This window comes from Phalangium opilio, unplaced genomic scaffold (genome assembly GCF_054372755.1).
Source record: "Phalangium opilio isolate 3A_F unplaced genomic scaffold, DU_Popi_V2 ptg000070l_1, whole genome shotgun sequence".
NCBI classification, from domain to species: Eukaryota; Metazoa; Arthropoda; class Arachnida; order Opiliones; family Phalangiidae; genus Phalangium; species Phalangium opilio.
In genome coordinates this window covers 7,545,443-7,568,553 of record NW_028324182.1, presented here as the reverse complement: position 1 = coordinate 7,568,553, position 23,111 = coordinate 7,545,443, and the positions used below count along the sequence as shown (strand labels likewise).

The 23,111-nt window shown below is 36.7% G+C and overlaps 2 protein-coding genes across 4 annotated transcripts in view; one reads left to right on the top strand and one right to left on the bottom strand.

Moving 5' to 3' along the window:
- The window catches only part of LOC149661378 (protein turtle-like), a 123,332-nt gene that overhangs the window by 61,168 nt on the left and 39,053 nt on the right, over positions 1-23,111 (top strand). The window lies entirely within an intron of this gene.
- On the bottom strand, positions 2,313-8,204 carry LOC149661380 (integrin alpha-9-like). The gene is made up of 26 exons (XM_089843863.1): positions 7,897-8,204; positions 7,622-7,826; positions 7,439-7,559; positions 7,296-7,372; positions 7,173-7,221; positions 7,014-7,109; positions 6,842-6,930; positions 6,631-6,708; positions 6,423-6,569; positions 6,251-6,353; positions 5,885-5,973; positions 5,706-5,796; positions 5,561-5,606; positions 5,339-5,502; positions 5,116-5,279; positions 4,915-5,049; positions 4,738-4,817; positions 4,391-4,613; positions 4,159-4,319; positions 3,920-4,094; positions 3,683-3,847; positions 3,499-3,624; positions 3,236-3,331; positions 3,044-3,166; positions 2,539-2,624; positions 2,313-2,468 (listed from the first exon to the last, which is right to left on the bottom strand). Exons 1-26 carry the CDS (start codon positions 8,049-8,051, stop codon positions 2,453-2,455), a joined length of 3,060 nt encoding a protein of 1,019 aa, XP_089699989.1. The 5' UTR covers positions 8,052-8,204; the 3' UTR covers positions 2,313-2,452.

The window sequence follows — 23,111 nt, the reverse complement described above, 5'->3', positions numbered from 1 at the left end:
GCTGGCGCTTATCTCATCCGCTTATTGTTTGATTAAATATGCCCGATTTCCAATTTCGAAATAATCCTTTAGAAAATCCCCAGTCGCGGATGAAAATCAATAGATTATGTTAAGTATACTTCCATCCGCTTAGTTTATTTCATTTTCCCAAGAATATTCAGTAACTCCCCATCTGTAAAACGCAGTACAGTATCTGATGTGCATGTTGAAGCAATCAATATTTACAGCCTAATTGTACAATGTTAGAGGCTCAAAGATAGATATATCTGAAAAGAAAGTTGGAAAATACCTTAAAGAGACTGCAAAAGCACTTCAAAATTTATCAAAGTTGAACAGAACTTTCATTATTCACGAGGGAATTCAATATTCTCTAGGCTATATCTTCCAAATACGGTAGAAAATTTACGACTTGGCATAATTTGTGTATAATTACTCATATTGGGCTTACCATGTCCACGTGTGTTATAGGACTCTTATAGCTGCACTTGGGAGAAATTTGGTACGGTGTTTGTAACGTCCTTATAGGTAAGGTTTCTGGCACGTAATGCGCCTTCCTTCCCCTATTCTTCCCTACCTCTTAGTCTTCCCGTCTACCCTATTGCTAATTTGATCTCAATCTTGCCAAAGACTTATACTATACCCATGATATTACGAATATTAGTTAGTTCATTGAATATCAGTGAATGTATGGTGAAAGTAACTTATCTTACCCTATTTCTCCGCTTTCCCCTAACAAATCTTCATTCAAGTAGTCATCGTGAACGGAAAAGGGGAATGAAGCATAATGCTCCGAAAGACTTAAATCTCTCAAATATCGTACCGGGCTTTTATCGTGATTATATTTATCGATTACCGTAGCACCACGAATGGCAAAACGTGGAAAGAGCTATAGAAAGGGGCTTCATCTAGTTCGATAAATAACTTCGGACTAATTGAGAAACTCCTTGGCTGTGCGTGTATATACCGAAAATCCACTTTGGGAATACGCGCGGCAAGGCCTAAATAGCTCACCTCTCCCTGTTTAGCGTTAGGACTATTGAAGGAAAGTACTGGAAAATTTTAGGAGGTCAGTTGATGTCCTTGTTAAAGGGAAGGTCAACTTGAAATCATCTACCTCTGCATCATCCTCTCAATTCGAAATATTCATTGTTTCATACGCTTACAATAATAAAAATTAAAACGTTTTAGGCTTGAATTATTGCTTGAAGGTTTCACTGGCCCTTGAATCTAGCAAACTAAAACGAAGGCTCGATTCGCGCCTCGGAGCTGTAATATAAGGTAGCGTAAAGGATTAGTTAGATCTGGGATAAATGTTAATTAGCTATATGTATAATCGAAGTGACGGTTTAAGGCGACCACCGAATCATATATATGAAGCAGCCTTCCTGGGGCCAAGTGAAGGGGGCGGAGAAGGCTGGGTAGGGCCAAGATCTAATCGTTCGGCTAATAAGCTTCTATGATGTATAGGCGCCTACTGTAACCGCACCAGGAAGATTCTATATTAAGGGAATTTAAGCTGTAACCTACATTGGCTATGCCATCTAGAGCACTCCTTAATGACTGGAAACTTGCCTGCCGCCTTCTATTGGAGAAGCTGTTATATGGTACCAGTCCGTGTAATTTGGTCAAACCGATTTCCATATATTGAGTTAACCTCACTTTTGGATCCCCAACCAAATGGTGGCGCGCTCCAATGGCGTTATTATACACACTGCGCGGTTTAGTTAGAGTTAGGGTCTAGCAACTAAACCATAAATTTATAATACGTTTAAATAAGTATTTAAACCGACCAACGAGAATTCAGAAAATTGACAAGCCAGCTCTCTTTTCTGTAAGAAGTCATCGCCTTTTTGAAGTACGTCGAGTTAGAGTAAGACGAACAAACTTTCAAGCGTCGAACTTACAGAACACACGTTATAATCTTACGCTATAAACGATGAGTGAAATTACGAGCTTAATATGTTAAATATATACCATGGTTGACAGAAATGCATTGTCAAACTATGGCAGTGAATGCAACCATTTAAGGTTATGTAGGTCTATTTGGTCAAATGGTATAACCAACCACAAGTAGACTAAATAATAGGTGCTTCAGTTGGACGTTAATATTAGGGTGATTTCCATATTCTGGACTTAACTATAGGTTACCTGCCGGAGAATTGTTCAGTCAAGGTTATGGAGCGCCAAGTGCCCATAGGAAATATCAGCCACTAACAAAGGCACCGATAGCTTGTGGCGGAGCCCATGGAGAATCCATTCGTATATCCCATATAAAGGAGAGACTTATTATTGATTGAAATAGCATTAGAGTTTATTATAATTAAAATAGTTTTATATTAATCAAAATTTTAAAAATTAAACATCTGATAAGATTCATAAAATTAATTAAAATTAAGATTTACAGCGGCGTACGCGTTTAATTAGGAATCTAAACTAGTGTTCTAAAGATGTTTCAGGTATCTTGTCCTCTGAAAATTAAAGGATGCTTTGAAGTATATCGGTCCTTATCTTAGAGAGAAAATTTAACGTCTAACTTACCTGGCTTCTCCGCGTTCATTCAAGAGCCTATCGTTTTGTTGCAAAGTCGCTAATTGATCGGGTTTATTCCGTTTGAAAAATCCAATCTGAAATATTACGTGCCCGATTAATTTTAGATAAGAGAATTAATTCAAATATCCAACAAATATTGAACTTGGGTTAGAGTAAAGGACCGTGCACGTTAGATTTATCTTGCAGCGTATAAAATATTAAATGGTTCATATAGGAACCATGTACCCATACTAAACAAGATATAAGCGATTAAATTAATTTACAGGAAATCTAGCGTGAATCTTTCATTTAAATATTCAGGTTCCAATATTACTGATATAATTGGATAAATTCTTGATAAGGTTAGTAATCGTGATAAATTTCTCTCTGAAGTTGTAAGCCCACGGGGCTTTATATACTATCTATCTTTCGGTTAATAAATGGTTCTCAGGTGAACCTCTATCGAACTCAATTTTGAATAATTATCTACCTTGATTTTAGGCAACATACTTACTTTGAGTAAAACAACGAAGATAAGGACTAGTATGATAATACCACCGATAATACTGGCTATGATAATCCATAACGAAACAGGTTCCGCTTCTCCATAACCCTCTTTAGTCATGGTTGTAATTACCTTGAAACGTTAGAATCCAATTTATTTTGGATACTGTCATTTATTTAAATTTTTATTTTTATAATTTACCGTGGCTTCATCAGCGACTTTGGTCTGATACGTATTGTCGTCGTTTAGGGCGTATATTTTGCCTTGCGTTTTGAAGTGGACAATGTCCAATTTAGGCTAAAAAACAAAGTATGATTACTTTAAATCAAATTTCAGCCTCGGTATAATTAGTTTTATAGAGTAATTTTCAATATCCTAAGCGAATGGTTGAAAGACTACAACGTTTCAAATGTACCACTGACGAGATAATGGGCTAATACGATGTTGCAAATAATTAAACTTACTTTTTTCGACTTGACGGCAACGATGGCTAAATCCGCAGTTCCTGATATTTTAATTTTAACCGAATCATCTTTAGTGACTTTGTCGAAGTAGCATTCAAACACAACGCATTTTGTATTCTCACAACCCTTGATTATGAATTAACTTTAGTTCTTAAACACATTAAAAAAATTAGTCCATAATTACCAAATTGAAATCTCGGTTCTCTGATTTCGATTTTCCCTGGGTGAGGGCCCTTGGTGCTAACTCTTCGTCGTATATTGAACGTTTTGCAATTTGTATACCTCCTTCACCTGAATTATCACTTCCTTCTTTGTCTAATCTGTCGCAATTACTAAAAGGTCGGTTCACCTATAATGATATGTTCCAAATGAACTTACGAACATTAGAGAAACCAAGAGAAACGCGATGGTTGACCATTACCTCTAGGCTAGTGATATTAACAACGTTGGTACCATCTTCGTACAACCCCGGAATGGAAAGCACCAACTTCACACCTGGTACTGGCGTAAATTTGGAAATAATTTCGTAGCTATGCGAGAATGGAACGTTTTTTTCCGTCTTTTCGTTGTATACAATCGGATTTTGGCTAGCCAGTCTGTTAATGTAACGTAAGGATATTGCTTATGAGAAAGTCTTACTAATTTCAACTTTTTAAATACCCAATAAGTCGTAGTTCAACTTTTGATTTGAATGGCAATGGTATATCAGCCGTATTATCTAGAGGGGTTAATTCCTGGCTAACCGTAGTTGCGTTGGCCCTAATTATGGGAATACCGTCACGTTTGACGTTGAAAGAGTCCAGCTTGACTTCGAATGTTTCCTTATTCGAAATATATCAGATATCGATGAGTTATCTGACCGCTAATTTTAAATGTTTCGAAGAGAACCTACGCTTTGCCCAGTTTTGAAAGGATTCGTTAGTTTGCACTGCAGTTTATACATTTCATCTCCCGTAGTGCTTTGCATTTGTGTACACGGTCCTGTATTAACTATAATAAGTTCGCGAGGAATTGTAAGTTCGACCATAGGAGTGTACGCCGACTCTCCTATATTTTTAACGGAAATTTCCAAGGTTAATCGATGATCCACTCCAATTATCAACTCCTTTTGATTTCTGTATATTATTAGTTTAACATAATGAATTACGGCTTTCAACCAGAAACAAACATAGAAGCGACACGGGGAATTCCCGGTATAACTCCTATTGTTCATTATTAAACCAAGACTGTCTCACGTACTCTAACTGTAGAATTCGCGCCCGAAGTTGAAGGTCTGATTGACAGATATAGTCATCACCACATCCAACTGAAAATGGCACCTAAATAACAGGTTTTTATGAGAAATTAATATCTATTACTGAATGAAGAGTTGAAGAAGTGAAATTTCAATAATTATCCAAGGCTATAAACCATTACCTTTAACTCTACAAATTGTAGTCCTTTATTGGATGTGATGGGACAGTTAGAGCAGAACTGTTCTTGCTCCGGTTCAACCAACCCGTATTTGGCAACGAAACTTAATGGATCCATATATGCCGATCCTTGTTCTTTCTGTATATAAATAATTGCGCAAACAACACTAATTAGTCAATTCGTTCAATTTATATAATGCGTTACCAGTATGAAAACATCTGTATCAATACACTGGGGTAATGTAGCGTCCAATTCAATTTGCCTATTAATTTTGAACTGCGGGTTGCCTTGCGTCGTTGGGAAGAAACCCCTTGGCCACTTACTGACACTAAGGAAGTCTTCATCGACACTTATGTTCAGGGACACTCCTACGGAGTTATCGTATTAATTATTCAAATATATATTAAACAGTATTTGAAGAACGCACTTGTTTTTGTTGGGGCGTGTTTCCCATCGTATAGTAAACACGTTTTTATTATAAAACACGGTTGGGCTTTGGAATCCTTTCTCGGCGCGCAATTCGGCGATTTCAAATCGATGGCTTGTAAACTCGTCGTTAGTTTCACTTCCATACGAATAACCGGACGAGACCTATAGTTTAATCAAACATTCACGTTTCATTTCGCTTTTTTACGTGATATAACATTACTTAAGTAATACTGCTGAGTCATCTCCGTATGAACCAACAAGTAAATCTGTTAAAAAAATAACACTGCACTATTTAATACAAGTACGGAACTGTCTTCGACAGGTTTGACGTATGGAGTCTTTATAAGGACAGTGTCCCATCTTACCGGGATAGTGATTGTTATCGATGTCCAATCCTTTAGACAAAGACATTCCGAATCCAGGTCCTTTAACTCCGACCTGACTGGCTATTATTTTCTATTTTATAAAGGATAACATTTTTTGTCAATTCTTTACTACAGCCGAGAGTCCCAGAGAGATAAGGCGTATGTTAACCAGTTCTTACTTGAGAGAAATCACACTTTAATCCTAGGCTCGAACCATGATAAATGTAGACAGCTCCATCCTCTTCGTAAGGAGCTCCAACAGCAATGTCTTAAGTAAAGAAAGTTGCAAAGGGAAAAGTTATTTTTGATCTATTTCCAAAATAGACTTAAATCAGTAGAAAATTATATAGAAATCATTTAAAAGCGACGATTTTTATGATTATATCTTGTCTTAGCAAATTTCTGCAACAAGTGCTAGAACCAATCAGAGACTAAGCATTGATATCTATCACACGCGTGTCGTCTGTTTGATTGGTTCTAGCTCCTTAAAGATATACTTTTTTCTTGAGGTAACGTTACTAGTTATGTTGAATCAATTACACTACCATTGAAGCCATCTTGGTTTATGTCACCGATATCAGACAGTGCCGATCCAAATCGTGCTCCCTTTTTGCCGCTACCCGATGTCCTACAATCCAAACTGAGTCCCTTCCGTGTTAATTTAAAATAATAATATAGATTTTATTTAATTAATTTAGACAATTAAAATTTAAATACCCTTGATCCGCCTAAATACGAGTAAATTCGACCATTATCTCCACCACCTTTGACAATATTGTAAAATGGCGACCCCGTAATCAAGTCCGTAATTTGGTCGCCATTTATATCCACTCCTAAAACGGAGTATCCAAAATATTCACCAAACTGTAAAATCGAAATATATTTAGTTAAAATAATTTGAAGTTGGGAAAAATCTTCATCTTACCTGTTCTCCTTCTCGATATTCGGTTACGTTCATTTTGGCCCATTTCTTTTTCTCCAACCACGTTTTAACTATGTATACCTTTAATTAATAATTATAATGCGTCGGTTTAAATTGGGAATCGATTATCCGATTGCTATATTGATAATGTTGCGTTATACGCGAGATTGAATTCCCATTCAATCCTTTGGAACGCGTCTAAAGTTAATCTTACTCTGCCTTTCAAATAACCGTCACGTGGAGCTCCGGCTGCCAAATAAGATTCACCGGCTTCACGAAACTGTCCGGAAGCGATAGAGTATCCTGTAAATGTTTACGAGAATTAATTAGTTTTAAGTCCAAAATTAAATGATAGACCTGCGAGACAAATTAGAAAAAAATCGTACCCAAATACAATGATTCTTTGTTACTCAGTTCTTTAGCCGGTTTGTCAACTATCATTCTTTCGTTTTTATTTGGTAATTGTATTGGGATGACCGTACCTAATTTATAATAATTGTTTAATTACCCTTTGTCATTTAGTTCATGAATTATCAAAACCTTACCAATCCAATCGGCAAAACCAGGGGCCCCTAGAACTACCTTCTCAGAAAACTACGGAAAAGTACCATTAATTACGCTGTATTTAGACCTTATTGTCCATGTTTAAAGTATTTAAATTTATTAACTTTATCAAATACAACAGAAAAACCAGCTTGTCCATGAGCGTACAAGAACTTATAGGATGAAGTGGTTCCAATATACCCTGTGAATGACCATAATTTCGGATCTTCGAAGTTTAATTACCAGTAAGTCAGTTAGTCACACTTACGGTCGTCATCTAGGGGGGTTAACTTCTGGACATTGTTCAACGTCAACTCATTGTCCATGATGTAACACGCTCCATATACCGTGTATTCCGAATTTTTCTTACGCCAACTTGGTGCGCAAACCTTTTTAAAACATGTATTTTTTTAAATACGAGAACAAGGGTAAATATATTTAATGAACATACGGCGACATTGTTGGGTTCCTCTACTTGTACATCCATGCTCCATCCAAGTAACATGTCATCTTTAAGTTGGGGCCTTAGGTCTCCACCCTTATCGACCTCTACATGTAGGCAGGAAGTGTCCTCAATGGAACACTTCAACAATGAACCTGGATGCGAAGCATCTCCCATTGTTGGGTTCGTTGACTTTGGGGCGCCAATTAAAACTCTAAAAGATCGAAACTTTTACCAATTACAACTGCGGCCCTTAGATATTTTTGTAAGAGGCCTAGACTCACGTGTTTTTTCCATTGCTTTTATGTAATCCGACGGTAAATCCGAAATAGCCGTTTTTCTCACCTCGAAATATGGTTGGAAATTTAGTGTCAATATTGATGGAATAAGTTATATGAATTAAGATTGTGTAAAGCAAGAATAAATGCGTGAAATACATTTTGAAGATTAATTTGGGGCCTTTAAATGCAAATTCAAATTATGAGGTATGACTGCCCGACATTTTATATTTTTATCTGTTGAGGCTCAAGTGGGCTGTGGGGGTTTGAGTTTGATATAGATAAGGCTTTTTTTCCGGCGTGGCGTTATTACTTCCACAATCTCATTGTTGTTACCTCTCTGAGTGACAATGACGCCACGGAGAGGTATTACACTGAAAATGTCTGTGTGTGTGTTACCGCATTCGCAGTTGGCAAATCCGGACCGCGTTCGCTCTCTTCCCGACTCGCAGAAGTTTATTTTGGTTTCCCAACTTGTTAAGGTAGCAATACTAAATCTCTCTAGCAATACTAATTCTCGTAAGAATATTGCCTATGTTTTTTGTAATTTACTTTGATAAGAAGCGTTTTAAATTGTGCAAAACTCTCTTTACCTTTAGTCATTTCCTTTGTTTGGGTTTAATATTTTTGACGAGCTCCGGATGTAAATAAATTTCAAATACCTTAAATAATTCAATCGAGGGGTAACTCACTCACTCCGAAGAATTATATGAAAAAGCTTTAGTGATTAATATCTTGGTTTTCGATATGACCACTTTTACTTCTTACTTTTAACACCGTCAAGACTTTGCCAAAAATAATTGTAAAAAACGAGGGGTTAAAAATTTACTAGACCAGTAATTGAATTCGACTGACTGTGAGAAAAATAATGTTTAAAGTAAAAAGTAGAGGAAAGAAAAAAAATTCTAAAGAAAGTCGAATTCGAAGAGAGATATTTTGAAGGCTGTAGTAGACTTGAGGTTTTTTTAAATGAGTATGTCTGATGGCTTCATCTAATATGTATTCAAACATCCTCCCCACTTTCACTATTTTTTATACCTTTCTCTTTTTCCTGTCCGCGACTAACTTCCTCAAACTTCATTAAACTTAGAACTCTCATTGCACATTGGAGTCATTCTATATGGAGATTTTTGGCGTCATCGACCGTTGAAACAGCACCCACCTCAGGATAATTTTATTCCCCTTCGAATTACAGACGAATAGTAAATCAAATTATGTTTCAAGAAGGAGAAAATCTTGTTCTGGGAATTTTGTGAACAACAATTCTTTCAAAAATTTATCATTTAATTGTTTGAAACATTTAACCGACTGCATGAGGATGTTAGGCTGAAATATACTATGACACGACTTATATAACTAGTTCACCCAATTCTATATTTGACTCATTTAATTGAGTCAAAAGGTCATGTCGTCTGAAAAGGCCTTTGATGATAAAATGTTTCTCGTATAAACAACCTCTTACATCCAATAGGGCGCTAAACCCGTAACGTCAACCTCGTATTTTGTTGTTTTATAGTTTATTTTCTGCAAAATCAATGCACGGAAGCCCTATTCGATCGTTTTACCCATTATTTTCGTGCCAAGGCTTAGAATTAGGCCTAGTTCTAGCGTATTCTAGTCTCTTTTCCTCCGCCTCTCTCGCTCTTTTAAAACCCTTAGGCGAAACTAGGAAAAAAAAGTGTTGTAGGATAAAAGTTTTAGCGCCTTCAATCTCTAGACCCCCGAAAGCAAACAAGCGTGTAAAAGATAAAATACAAGCGGAGAAACCTCTGAGATGCAGCCAGAGAGGTTGCTTGGTATGGCCATCATTTTTAGGCGCTAAGCAAAAAATATACTTGGAATACAAGACCGTGATGCGTCCATGCTATGCGGGCAAACTGCATGCGCGGGGATCGTCCCCCTATCATCGTTTATTTTTTACCCCGTGAAGTCGTGTTCGCGCATGGTTTACGATGAACCAAAGCCACCCTGTTAGAGGCGGTGTCCACTATACCAGAATCGAACTGTTAAGAAAAACTCTGCTGCCTCTGAGGCGGTTCTAGTGACTTATTCTGCACTACCAAAGGTTCAATACGCCTGATTAGACGAGCGGTTCCCCCGTCAGCTCAGAACGGTTTACTTGAACTTCTAAATGCATTGAATTACAAGTTGGACAGTTGGTAATCCGAACGGAGCTTGAAGAAGAGAGTCGACACTCCCGAGCTCTTGTAGACATGTACCTAATTGTACAACAGCCACTTACCCCTGGCGCGACTTTTAAGTACCGTTCTCCGCATACCCACAGTTTGTGGCCATACTTTAAGTCATGGAGGCGAAACTTCTAACCAAAACCTTGGGTTTAAGCGTGCCAGAAGTGGCCAGGGGGGTAAATCACGGCGTCATCCTGTCGGAAACTAATAAAGTAGAGTGCGGCCGGCCGATTTACCTTGGTGCAAAATTCCTAAGCGTACAACCGCGGCTTCGGTATACGTCGCGGCAATATATATATTTTAGTTTATAATCCAACGTGTACACTACACTGCAGTACACGTTAGTCTCTTCCTTACAATCTCTACAGACAACACCGGACGATTTATTTTTTTCCTAAGCCTTGGCGAAAACCTTAAACCTCCTAGAAGGTTTGAGCGCGAAGGAGCTGGTACGGGAGGACATCGCGAGACGTAAACGTTGCTAAGCTTCAGATAGGGTCAACCTCGGAGGAGCTTGCGGAGGGCGAAAATTAGTTTTAGGGAATTCGTGCGTAGATTGCGTAAATTTGTTAAAGCGAGGTGAAAGGGCTGTATAGTTTCTTAGCATCTTGTCGTAGACATTTCGAGCGAGACCAAGAAGGGCATTCATTTCGCAATTTTTGATAGCAAGTGATCCGAATGGAGAAACATATTAATAAACTAGCGCGTTAACGCAATATGGTTGGGAAGAAAATTCATACTATTCTAGTTCAGTGGCTCGATTAATAATAATCGGATTTTCAATATGAATACTACAGTAACGCCAGTCATAAAATTAGGATGTAGATTTATGTGTCGAGATTTGTCGTGGCATATTTTAATCATTCCGCGAACGTAATGTGCCCATAAAAGTATTGGTATTTTGTAGGAAATTCTACGCTGCTAAGATAATACTCGATTCTGGGGAAAGGTTTACTTAAGCCTAGTATTTTGAGGACTGTGGGGAATTTGAACTGGCACGAAATTAAGGGTAAGGGAATCTGATGGTTGCATGGTTTCAAACTGCCAACGCCTTATAACTAAAACTGCGTGGAACAATCCTAAGTTGAAACCAGACGAGAGAGGAAGAGGAGAGGGAGGATTCCGAGCAGCTGTAATCCGCGAATCTCGAGGGGTTGATTTTGCTACTACGTGTAATGTTCACTAAAGCTTGATATGATTTATAGTTCTACACCCTATCTACATATTTAACGGATAGTTTTTAAATTATCTTTGAAAATTCGTTAGCATTGCCGTGAACTCTCCGGCGATATTGTTCAAATGAAAGCAGCTTGTGAGCCAATATGCTTCAAAAGGTTCTATATTTTTACGAGTTAGTAAAGAATCATTAATGCCTTCAGGTGCCAGCCAATGAAATTATGCAAGCATGGGTGACTGTTAATTAACTTCGATTACAGGCGGTCATTATCAATATCACTATAAGGATATGGATATCAAAGATCAACTATTAATACTCAATTATATCATGCACCAATAGGCTCCGTAGTTTTAGATAAACTTGTGTTAATTGATTTTTAAATTTATCCTAAATTCAATAACATTTTCTATTTATTTATGGGATTATTAGTGCAAAGTAAAGGCAACTTCCTTAACTTTACGCTTTTATCCTCAGACAGTATAACAATTTCAAATAAAAACAGTAATTCCTCCGCGAAAATTGTCTGCAACGGATTTGTAAGAAACACTTGAAAGAAAAAGCAAGTATAGTCTGGAAATCGTCTAAGCCAAAACCGCTTTTTAAATTCCCAACGATTGTCTTTACTATGTATAACCCTTATTTTCCGTTCCCATCTGTAACATTTTGAACAGAATTTTTTTAACTTTTTTTCTCCCGCCTTTTCTGAGGGAAATACAGCTCTATATACCCTCATTTCCGAATGACAGACTTTTAGGAACGATTCTCTTAAATTTCTCCTCTCGGGCGTGATCAAGACCTAAAATGGAGGAAAAATGGCCATTCCCGGCTTAAGAACAAACTGAGAAATCAATTTGTTAAAAGGCAAGGCCTTGGTCAGAATATAAATATCGAGAAATTCGAATGTAAGTTTGAGAACCTTGCTATGGGTCGAAAAACTATCCAATTCATTTATGGACCTTCTGATCTACACGATAAATGGAACATTAAATATGTAAATATTTAATGTATCCATGGAAATCCTTGTCTTTTCTATAGGTATAAATTATTGGTGATAGTTATGACTGTGTTGCTTACTTAGGTTGAGTTGCAAAATAATATTTTTATTTTAAAAGAAACGTCTGTCGTAGACCCCAAAAACCCGAAATTGCCTTTTAAAGCAAAATTCCGTGCAGAAGTTTAGGACAATTTAGCGAAAAAAAAATTCTCAGGGAGTTTTTGCCAAATTTTGTTATTTAAATCTAATTTAAAACAAATGATATTTGAAAATTTTCTTTCGTGGGGATTTTGGGAAGTGTTTGATCTCTCGGGATGTCCAATTGTCTCAAGAAATTTGAAAACAAAATAATATGTTTTTATTCGTCATAAAAAACAAAAAATTTAGAAAACCGAAAAATGTTATTCTTTGTCGTAAAATAGAATTTTCTTTTGACTTTTTCTGTTAACTTCCGGGATGATAACAGACCCTAAATTCACTAAAAGGAAAAGGAAAAAAATAACAAAACTTATAAAATCAGTAAAAGGAAAATAAATAAAAAAATAGTTTTAGAAACTTTGTTTTGACAATATCGCACGCGTAATTTTAACAAATTGGTTTTTAAATGACGTTGCTGTCATTGCCCAGTTTTTTTTTGTTTTCTATCGTCGGGGTCTTTATTTTATTAGGTTTAATTCAATAGATAAACGATTGGTGAATTTCACCTATAGACATATGTAATACCGTCAAAATAAATTGGCAAAATCATGACTTAATTATGTCAGTAAGGGGTCAATATTCCCCATTTTTTTATTGAACGGTGTAAAACAAGAAAAAAGGGTTGCTTCTTTATTTGGGTCGGGTCAAATTCGATAAAATAAAATGGATAAATGTAAATGAGATTGAATGAACAAAAATAACCCCAGACTTTACAATCTCGCTTTGTGGAAAAGAAGAAAAATGCACGGGTCAAAGCTTAAAAAATAAATTTGAATTTTTCAATTTTTGAAAAGAACGTTGAAAGTAATTCAATTCAGGTCCTTTGTCAATGTAAAAGGATAATGCATTCCATTATTTTACGTCTATTTGTTTATTTTTGGAACGGGAAAATAAAATTGAAATTGAAAATATAGGGAAGCATGGAGAGTAAATGACTGAGATGTTGATTTTTGATCATTCAAAATGAAGTGTAATCCTGTTTTGTTTTTGTACCCACGCAGGGATTGTTCACAAATTACTTAACGCAAAAAATTACATCTTGCCCTCAAAACAAAAAGAATGAAGCTTTGTCTTGTTTTTCTTAATGCCATCGCTGTCCCTATTCAATTTTCACCCAATGAAGATGGCAGAAAAGCTCTCTTAACATTGTTCTTGACGGTCCGAGCTACGTAATCGGATGTCGCAATTGACAACAAACCTTTCTCCTTCGTTAGTAGTCACATGTGTAGGACCACGAACGATGTAATTAGTCTGACCCGCTCGAAAATCCTCGGACGAGAACGAAAACAGGATATATTTCACCAAGGGAGAGGACATAACGCCAGCGACCAGCCTTGACGGCGCTGTCGAGTGACACTGATTTGTCTCGTTCTTAGTTGCAGGGACTAATGAAAAAATCAATTTGCGTGTTAGTTGAGTCCTCGCCTGTCCCGAAAGCGCGATGCTAATGTCCCTCAAATAATTTGTCCTAGTTTTTTATTCGACGGAATACGGGCCTGGTCCTCGTCCTTCGTGGCCCAAACTTCTCCCTTATCGTTAATGATGATTAATCCCGAGATTAACGTATTTTCTCGCCTGCCCTGGGAATTCTAGGTCCTTGCCTTTCCTCTCACATTTTCAAGATCATTTTTAAGGTCCAAAATGTAATTTGCAAAATCCTCTTTTTCAATATACATTTATTTTTCAATCTCTTCTTAACTTTTACTCGCGTTGATTTTCAAAGAAAATTTAAATAAATTTAAGCCCAACAGGAAAATTGTAGTTTAATTATTTGCGCTAGCAGAAGACTTGACGCCATTAATGCTCAAGGTGCAAGTCATTCAGATACTAATTATCACATGAATCGATACTTTCCTTTGATATTTCTTTTCACCAACTTACGCAAAAATTAAGTAAAACTATAAAGCTTTGTTTGTAAATATCGCCGTGAACTACTCTAGACTATCAACCTCTTGCTATTGGTTATGAAACTGCAAAGCGCTATTGTCGCACCAGTCATCACGGATGGATTCTCAGGGGTATGACATCAATTTAACTAAGAATCGTAATGACAACATTTTTTTGGTGAAATTAATTTTTATGTTTGTACCAAATTGGACATAGCCATAAGCTTTGCAAATGTTATCTTTTAATTAGTTTAAATTATAGAAGGATCTAATTAATTTATGCGCAAGAAACACAAACGAAATTAAAAATCAAAATTTTTAAAATGAGGATGAATTATGTGTCAAACAAAAAAGTCGAGATATTTGAACAAGAGAGAATTAAGAGAAGGAATATTTTTCGAATGCAGATAGTGGGCTAAATTTCTCCCCTGAATTATATTAACAACTCATCTTCTTTTACGTTTCACTTTCCCTTTAACATTATAATTTTACATTTGCGTGCCTTGTAAGCTTATTCATTTGAATAAATATTGAAAAAAAAATCCCCGCAGAAAGATTGAATATTTTTATTCAGACGAGGTTTATCCTTATTTTTTCTTTCGTGTATTTAATTTTGCTTAACTTGGCAGCCGGGCAAAGCTTATTCGTACAAAAAAAGGAGATAAAAAATTGCGGAACGCTGCTTAAAAAATGAATTTACTATAAAAATAAACCGTTGAAACGTGTTGACTCGAATAGATTCTTTATAAAAAGCCAGAGTTATTTTTTACAAATGTTAGAGGTTTTTTTTCTTTCTAAATAAATACTAAGAGCTAACATCGCAAATATAAAAAATCTCTTACAGGCCTACTTTTCTATGTAAATGTTTTCTTTTGTATTTTAGTGTCCTGGTAAAGACCATTCCACCCTGAAAATACCGCGATTAAGAACTTATTCAATCGAGGTTTTTTATGCTTCCCAAATAAGTTAAACATGCGGTTAAATTGCGCGAAAGTCATCCCGTCAAGACATGAAGCCCGTCCACGGATATTTCTCATAAGAAAGATTTTTCATATACTTTTAGATCAGCTTTATTTTTTTTTTATTTTTAGAAAAATCTTTTATATTAAACTCTAAATTAGGAGTAGAAAACGGTTGCCGCAAAATTTTACATTTTCGGTAAAGCGGTTTTGAACTAGGCGTTGATGAATAAATCAATCAGTCTCACATATTATTGAATAAATTTGACTTATATTAAGTATAAGGTTCCTACGCTGTCATATTTTAAAATGGCGTATAAAATTAACCAACATATCAATATGAAATAACGCCGATAGCCTTTGCTACCACATTATAAATTTTTAGAAACGTTTTCAAAGATTTTGGCTTGAAGCAGACCACTTTAAAATTTTTATTTAATTATGTTGCATTAACTAAAGTATTTTTATCAAAACATTATTTATTTTCCCATCATAGAAAAATACTTGTACCATCGTACGTTTGTTGCAAAATCAAATTGAAATGAACTCTATCCCAGTTTTTTCTGTAAAAGCGGAAACTCTTTTCTCTATATTTCCCCCATAAAAGGGTTTTTCCTACTAGGCCTATAGCTTGGGGTGCTTTTCGATAAGAAAAATACTAAGTTTAGAGGAGGAGAAAGTCATGCCTAACTACTATATCTTAAAGCAAATATCCTTATATACGTTTAAAAAAACTTGTATAAAAAGCGTTGCGGAAGGCGGGGCCCCAAGGAAAGTTTGGACAAATAATGAAAAGGTCCTATTACTCAGAAATAGCGTATACCGGGTCAAAAGAAATAAAAAATCTAATCCAATACTCTTTGGTAGTTCCGCATCTTGGATCTTCAAAGGAATGCCAGAAATTCGCGAAACTTGCAAAATCAGGGAGGACTTGAAAAAAAGGAGTCGTATTGTGGGGTCGAGTAGTATTCTAGACTTCCACAGTGAGAAAAAGGGGTTTAATTGGTTCCTGCTTGTCACGTGGGTTACTGTTTGTACATTGGGCTACTATTTTGCGCCCTCTCTCCAACACAAAATTTACTATTTTTAAAAAAGTCCCGCACTGATTGCGCAACTACAACAAACGCTATTTTACTTTTCAAGATTCTCACGAGATGGCAGTTTTTAGCAAACTCTGTGATGCCGCTTGTCACGTGATAAACGATAACCTAGTATTCCTACAATCCCCTTTCTCCGGTTGTGGGGGTTAAGATGTACGGTTGTCACTCTAAATAGCGTGTACAATTCGTTCGTCTCCTATTTTACTCCTCCCTGGAAAAATTAATAACCAGGACTTTCACCCCTCACTCCTAGCCGGGATATTTTATAACTTTTGCTTTTCGGGCGAAAAGCGAGTAAATATAGTGGTTTTGGAGTGTGCCTGCACAACCTTAATCTTAGTCTATATGAACTGAATTACCAAGCCTATCCTTTTTCTCTAAGAAGGTGTGGATGTCCACTGAGAGACTGATTTCATACCTAATGCGAACGTAGCTGGTATTATTTTAAAACAAAACCTTCGCTTAGCTTTTCTAGATGGCGATACGAGACAAACCTGTAAAATTATCGATATTTCGTGTAAGGGTTAAATAAAAAATCCATTTTAACTAACTCCGCCCCATCTCCTATTACAAATTCGTGTTAAATTATTGGGGGCGTTTGATTAAAGTAAAAATCGCGCTCCATCCTTCTCTTTCCGACGACGTCTCGTGATTCGCAAAGTCATCCAAGAGTCAGGGCGCGTGTTCTCTCAAACGATTGTTCGTGACATCTGATCGTTTCACGTGGAATTGGAGAAAGGGGTAAGACCCTCTCCTTAAATAAAGGGGAAAGATACTTCTAGGATTTTTAAATATTAACGTGGGGTAAATACACGCGCTTATTCATAGTATCTGCACCCTCGCAGCAAATCGATCAAATTAAAGGCTTTTCTCTCGATTCGTCACCTCGCACCCTCTCTATTCATATTACGCTCAATTTGGGACGCCTACTATTAACCTACTAACGTTTAATTGACAATTCATTAAATACACCAAAGAATACATGCTGCGTGAAATTTTCTGATGTGATAGGGCACCTCAGGGAGTCTCTATAAAGTACAGTCAGGGAAAAATTTAATTTTAGAAGTAGGAATGGAGAACGGTTAGTATTTACTTCAGTCCGACTCATAGCCCAGTATAGAGCCCCGCCCTCCAACACGTAACGAAAAGTTTAAATTATGTTATTGGCTCACTTAAACTACGTTTTGATAACGTTGCTGACGGGGACGGCGAAAAATACACAATTCCTTTTTACCTCTGTCGCTATGACGCGCCTCTTCTTTCATACCCCTCCGTCCCGTGGACTGTGACGCGCGCCCAGATTACTCTGTTCTCCATTCCTGCTTCTAAAATGAAATCTATCCCTGGGACAGTGTAGGTTTTTACACAAATTCATGCAGTCATAGTGGAAATGAGTAAATATTATTTGAAAATATTCGTAACACAATTTTAACATCTTGACTACAATATCTATATCGAGTCAATTTAAGTGGCACTTTGAATTATTTACTTTTGTTTACTTTATTACGTAAAAACACGTTTTAAAGTCAGAACTTTCCTTTAATCTGATGATTTATAGGCGTTCAAATGATTAGATTTAATGCAACGGAAAAAATTAAGAATAGAAAATTTTTCTTTTATAAAATTGTTTTAAAGGGGTAGGTTTACGAGCGTTTAAACTCTTTCTTAAAACTTTTGGCTCGTAAAAGACAAATTTCACAGCGAATAATTCTAGGGCTAAAAAGTCCGTGGTACAAAATTGAAAGATTTTTTATTTTCTCTGGGTTTTTTGTTTCCGGGCCCTTTTTAAGAGAACAGGGAAGGATGTGTAGAGCGGGAAGTAGTTTTTCATAATATTATATCGTCGAAGCGGAAAATATACGGACCCAGGAAGAACGGTAAATCAAATTAAAGCCGCTCTAGAAGACGGCGGCCACGGCCACCGACCTTAAAATGAAAAGCCCAGGGCTTCTCATTTCTTTTTCACTTTTTTTAATAGTCCCAAGCTGCACTGGGGATTTAAAGGTGCTCGCGAAGGAAATCTCTGAAACTGCTCAAAAAAAAAAATCCATTCGTTTCACTCATACATCAGTAGAACCCGAAAGACTGAAGGAAAGCGCGGAAACAAATTAGGAACTTTCTTCTAAACATAAGCGTATAATACTCCGCAAAAGTTTGTATGTGCCGTAGGAATTTACAGTCTCTTCATTCTGCATGCGAGACAGATTCTCATATCTTCGTTTAAAGACTTCGAGAAGTACGTACTTGAGAAAATTTTTAAGTATTTTTGTATAGCTAAAGATGCCACGTACGACATATATATTTTTAAAGAACGCGTTACCAAGTTACCAATATGATCTTAATTGTTATGAACCGTATGACGAACGTTAAGGATATGTTTCTTCAGCACTACGAATTAAACAGGGCTGAAAAACAAAGTTCATGGCAATTTTCCCATTCCAGATAAGGTAGGAGCAGGAGAAAAAAAAAATTATAGTATTGGAAAGTATACAAGAAAACCAACGGAAATATAGGATAGGTTATCTCGATACGTGCAAGGATGCCTAATTTGTTACAGGGAAGAACTGGTATCCCTGTCTGGTTTTATCCATAGCTCACTCTTTATCTTTCTCCGATACCTCAAAGAAAACATTGCTTTTATAAAATATGTTACGAATCTCACGCCAGAGCCTTCTCTAGAAATCCTTAGTTCGGCTTTGTATACTCTATATGAAAGAAGTTTGTTTCAAGACACCACCACCAAGTTACTCCCTGCTCTTCATCTACTCTCGGTACTATCTCTATATTCTTACAGTCTCAAACACTCTGGACAACCTTAACAAGTTCAAAATCCCGTAGTTTCAAGCAACGTGAATACGAGAGAACTTCGTATGCTTGTGAAAGTTAGTCTGACACTAAAACACTTCGAAATCCAAATATTCTTAGGGGTTTAGTTTTTAAAGATACAACTAGAAACTGGAAAGAGAGTGAATTCCTCGGCTTATCTCTTGAAATGAGCTTCAACGCCCTCGGGGAGTGAGTTGTCTATGGGATAAGAGGTACCATGACCGTGTTCGTACACCTTGTCGACAGCACCTTATCACCTAAAATACTATCCAGGCGTACTGGTAAAACTTCCAACTTCCAACCCGCGCTAATAAAATTTAACCAGCACATTGTCTTCTGTTTTACGAAGAAGCCAGTTCAGAAACAAATAATCTTTTTAGCCGCTCGAGATAACGGGAAGGTACTTTTCTTATTTGATTAAAGGTATTTAAAGATAGGTGAGAGCCAAAGAAAAGTAATGAAAGTGCCTCAGGTGCGTGCGTAAGATGGTGAAACATTACGGTAGAATAGTTTGCTAAATGAAGTAATAGTTTCAATGATGATTTTTTAAAATGATAATTAAACGTTTAGTCTTCAAAAATGGGTTCGAATAGTTCAATGTATCAGAGAGGAATAGCTTTTATAGCCATGTTATTAAAACCCGGAAATTATATAATACTACCGTATCAAATTTATTTCAAAGTAAAATTTTGAATTCGTATCTCTTAACCGTTGCTTAACTGCTTTTAAAACTACCGCTACCCTATTAACAAATTAAATAAACTGTTCTCAAAATAATTAACCAAGTAAAACAGCGTGAACGAAGTTTTGCTTTGCTAAAATATTTTGCTCGCGTTAAAATGGAAATTTTTCGTGTAATGGTGGAAAACCGTACACCACATCAAAACTGGGAGAGTTCAGGGAGGATGGCCGATTTAAGGCGCCTTCGCAAAACACTGAGAAAACGTTTATTGTGATCGCCGGCTATCGGAAAAGCGGTTTGGGGAACGCGCTATAGGGGTAACGTAAAAAGATTCCCTTATTTGTTTAGCCAAGACAAATTCGGGCACTTTTGTGAAGGTTACTTTAAGGGCGGGCGTGAGTCATTAGAATAATAGCTCTAGCCAGTTGTAAAATTAGTCTTTTCCGCCTTATCTATTCGTTAATGGGTGGCTTCTCTTTTAATTAATTCCCATTGCCAAGCGTATACTTACACAAAACTCTAAATATCCTACTACACTATACTATTCGAACCCCGGCCGCTGGTCACTGTGGCTGAAACCTAACAAAAACATAAAAGTATAAAGTTCTCCAAGCAATGAACTAATTATAAGCCACTACTTTTCAATTTGCAGGCTCCTCTTTTGGCCATTTCGAAGAGAAATGAAGGCGAAATAAAAGGAGTAGACTTAAAAATCATCTTACATCTTTTATACGTGACCTCGAATTTCTCAAGCATGATTATTCAAAGGTTAATTTAAGTACAATACAATCTTGACCCAGTTTTGTTTAACCAAAAAGTGCCGAGTAAGATCTAGCCTAGGTACCAATAGGGGAAGAAAAAAGTAAGAATTTCTCGGCCAATTAAGCAATGTACCGAGATCGGAAAGAAGCTATCCCATCTCTATATAGATTCGGAGTAAACAACCTAACAGTGCAGTACAGGAAAAAGGCAAAGCTCTAGAAACTACCAACTCCGAAACGATTAGCGTATATAGTTGCGCGTGGGAAATAGGAGTATACAGGGGTCAGGGGGGAGTATAAGGTTTCTGAGAAACTCTGGTTGGGGAAAGGCAACCTTGCACGAAATCGTTTTCGGTTATCAGTTGATTAGGCCTAGGTCTAGCGCGGCGGGAAGCTACACCGTAGGAGATAGTTCATTTGAGCACGCGCCAATCGAATTCCCCAGAGAAGGAAGCTAGCTGCTTGCGCTCCGAAAGGGTTCAAACACTGAAGCCCAAGCGCGAGGGTTCAGGAGGCTTCCGGTTGGCCTTTCTATATACGCGATACCCCATCCTCTTCCTATTGCTTCTTAGCTCGATTCTTAGCCTTCTTCGGGCCGTTAACGAAGAAAAGGTTAGAGTTAGGAATTCGTCGAGCAAAAACCTGACAATTTAGCGAAACGCGAAACATCGAATCGGAGAAGGAAGGGGTATCTAAGACCTTTTCTTCCATTTAAAACTTCAGTCTCGAAATTCTGTAGGTGCTAAGGCTTATTATGTGCAACTGAGTAATAGAAGCCCAGCATTTGATGTGTATAAGAAGATTACTACATCTTAGAACGCTTCCTGCAAACAGTTGTTTAATAATTTCTGGCATGAACTAACAATAAATATTCATTAAATATTGACAAGAATTGCTTATACATCTTTATTCGATGTAACCGTTTTTGCCTTTGATTGCATTATGAACTTCTGGTAAGTACCCCTACTTGTACTTCAGGAACGTTACAGTTAGAGTCTCGCACACAACAACGTTTTCGCTGATTTCTGAGTGTGGAACGAAGTTTGGTACGTCTCTTCTTCGCACTCGATAACCGAGATTTATTAAGGAAGAATGAAGAGGCGGGATGTGAGGAGGATGGGGGAACGATTCTACCCACCGACTCCTGCTCCCTGAACCATTTTCACCCTATACAAACGACTATTTGGCTTTTTTACGACCACTTCTGTATAGATACACGATCTAACCAAAGAACAGTAAAAACTATATCATCTATATAATCTATTCCACCTTGAAATGCTAGCGGGTACGAAACTGCGGCGTAGGGATACTATATACTAAATCGCGTAAAGAAAAATGTAGGCGCTGATATTTATAGTAAATGCTAAAGTACAGTTATGTCGACTCTAAAGGCTAGTGACAACGCGGAAATGTTTAAAATGTGTATGCAAAAAAAACCCCATACAGGATTTGAAGTTTGCATTGGAATAACATAGTGCCCCTGTAAAAGTTTTTCACCCGCGCTAGAGAGTGGCGCTCGCTCTAGCTGGAAATTCATCTAAAATACATGCATTATATTTATCATGCAATGTTATATAACAAAGCTAATTAAAATGTTTCGAATAATTTAACAACGCAGTGTGTTTCGTCCCCATTATACCTGAATAGTATCATGAACTCCATCAACGTGACTCATTTAATTTTAATATGAGCCCCAAAATATACCGGAATTAAAATTACAAACCTTAATCCTCTTAAAATATTTCACGATAAACACCTTAATACAATACGCATGACTAATCCGAAAGAAAAGGCAAAAGGGAATTCATTAAGATTTGTTTAAAACTTTATTTATATTTAAATTTATGTACTTCTTCCAAGAGTAAATGAAATTTAGTGCCAAGGTTTGCCATTTATTTGACCTGCTTTAGCAAAACTGGTAGTATTTAAGAAGATAGTTGAATAAACCATATGGATCGTCGATTACGTTCAACTGGCCGCCCATTTTAAATCTATACTTTTGAAAAATTGCAAGAAAGCAAATACTGGTCACGTGATTTTCATAGAAAATATTGCTTTTTTTAAATGAAATTTTTTGTTCAGCTGTTTTCATGTGGTTAGGTTCGTTTCGTTTATTTTTTATCTTTCCCGGTTTTAAACGACCCTATTTACGAGGTATTTTAACAAAAACCTTTCCATATCAGAGCGAAACCAAAATTAATCGGAGTTTGTATCGACCTTATCCTTATACCAAAATAAATTGCAATAGATAACCCTCCGCCGCACCGTTTATCGTATTGCTACATACGAATGAAACGAAATTTTTGATACGCGTTTGGAATAAGTGTGTGGCTCACATATATATATATGGATAAAATGTCAGAGCAGTTTTCGAGGGGTCACTTAGTTGAAATGATTTCGAACCATTTGTGAAAATATGAACCCCGTACGCAAAATTTAGCAACTGTCG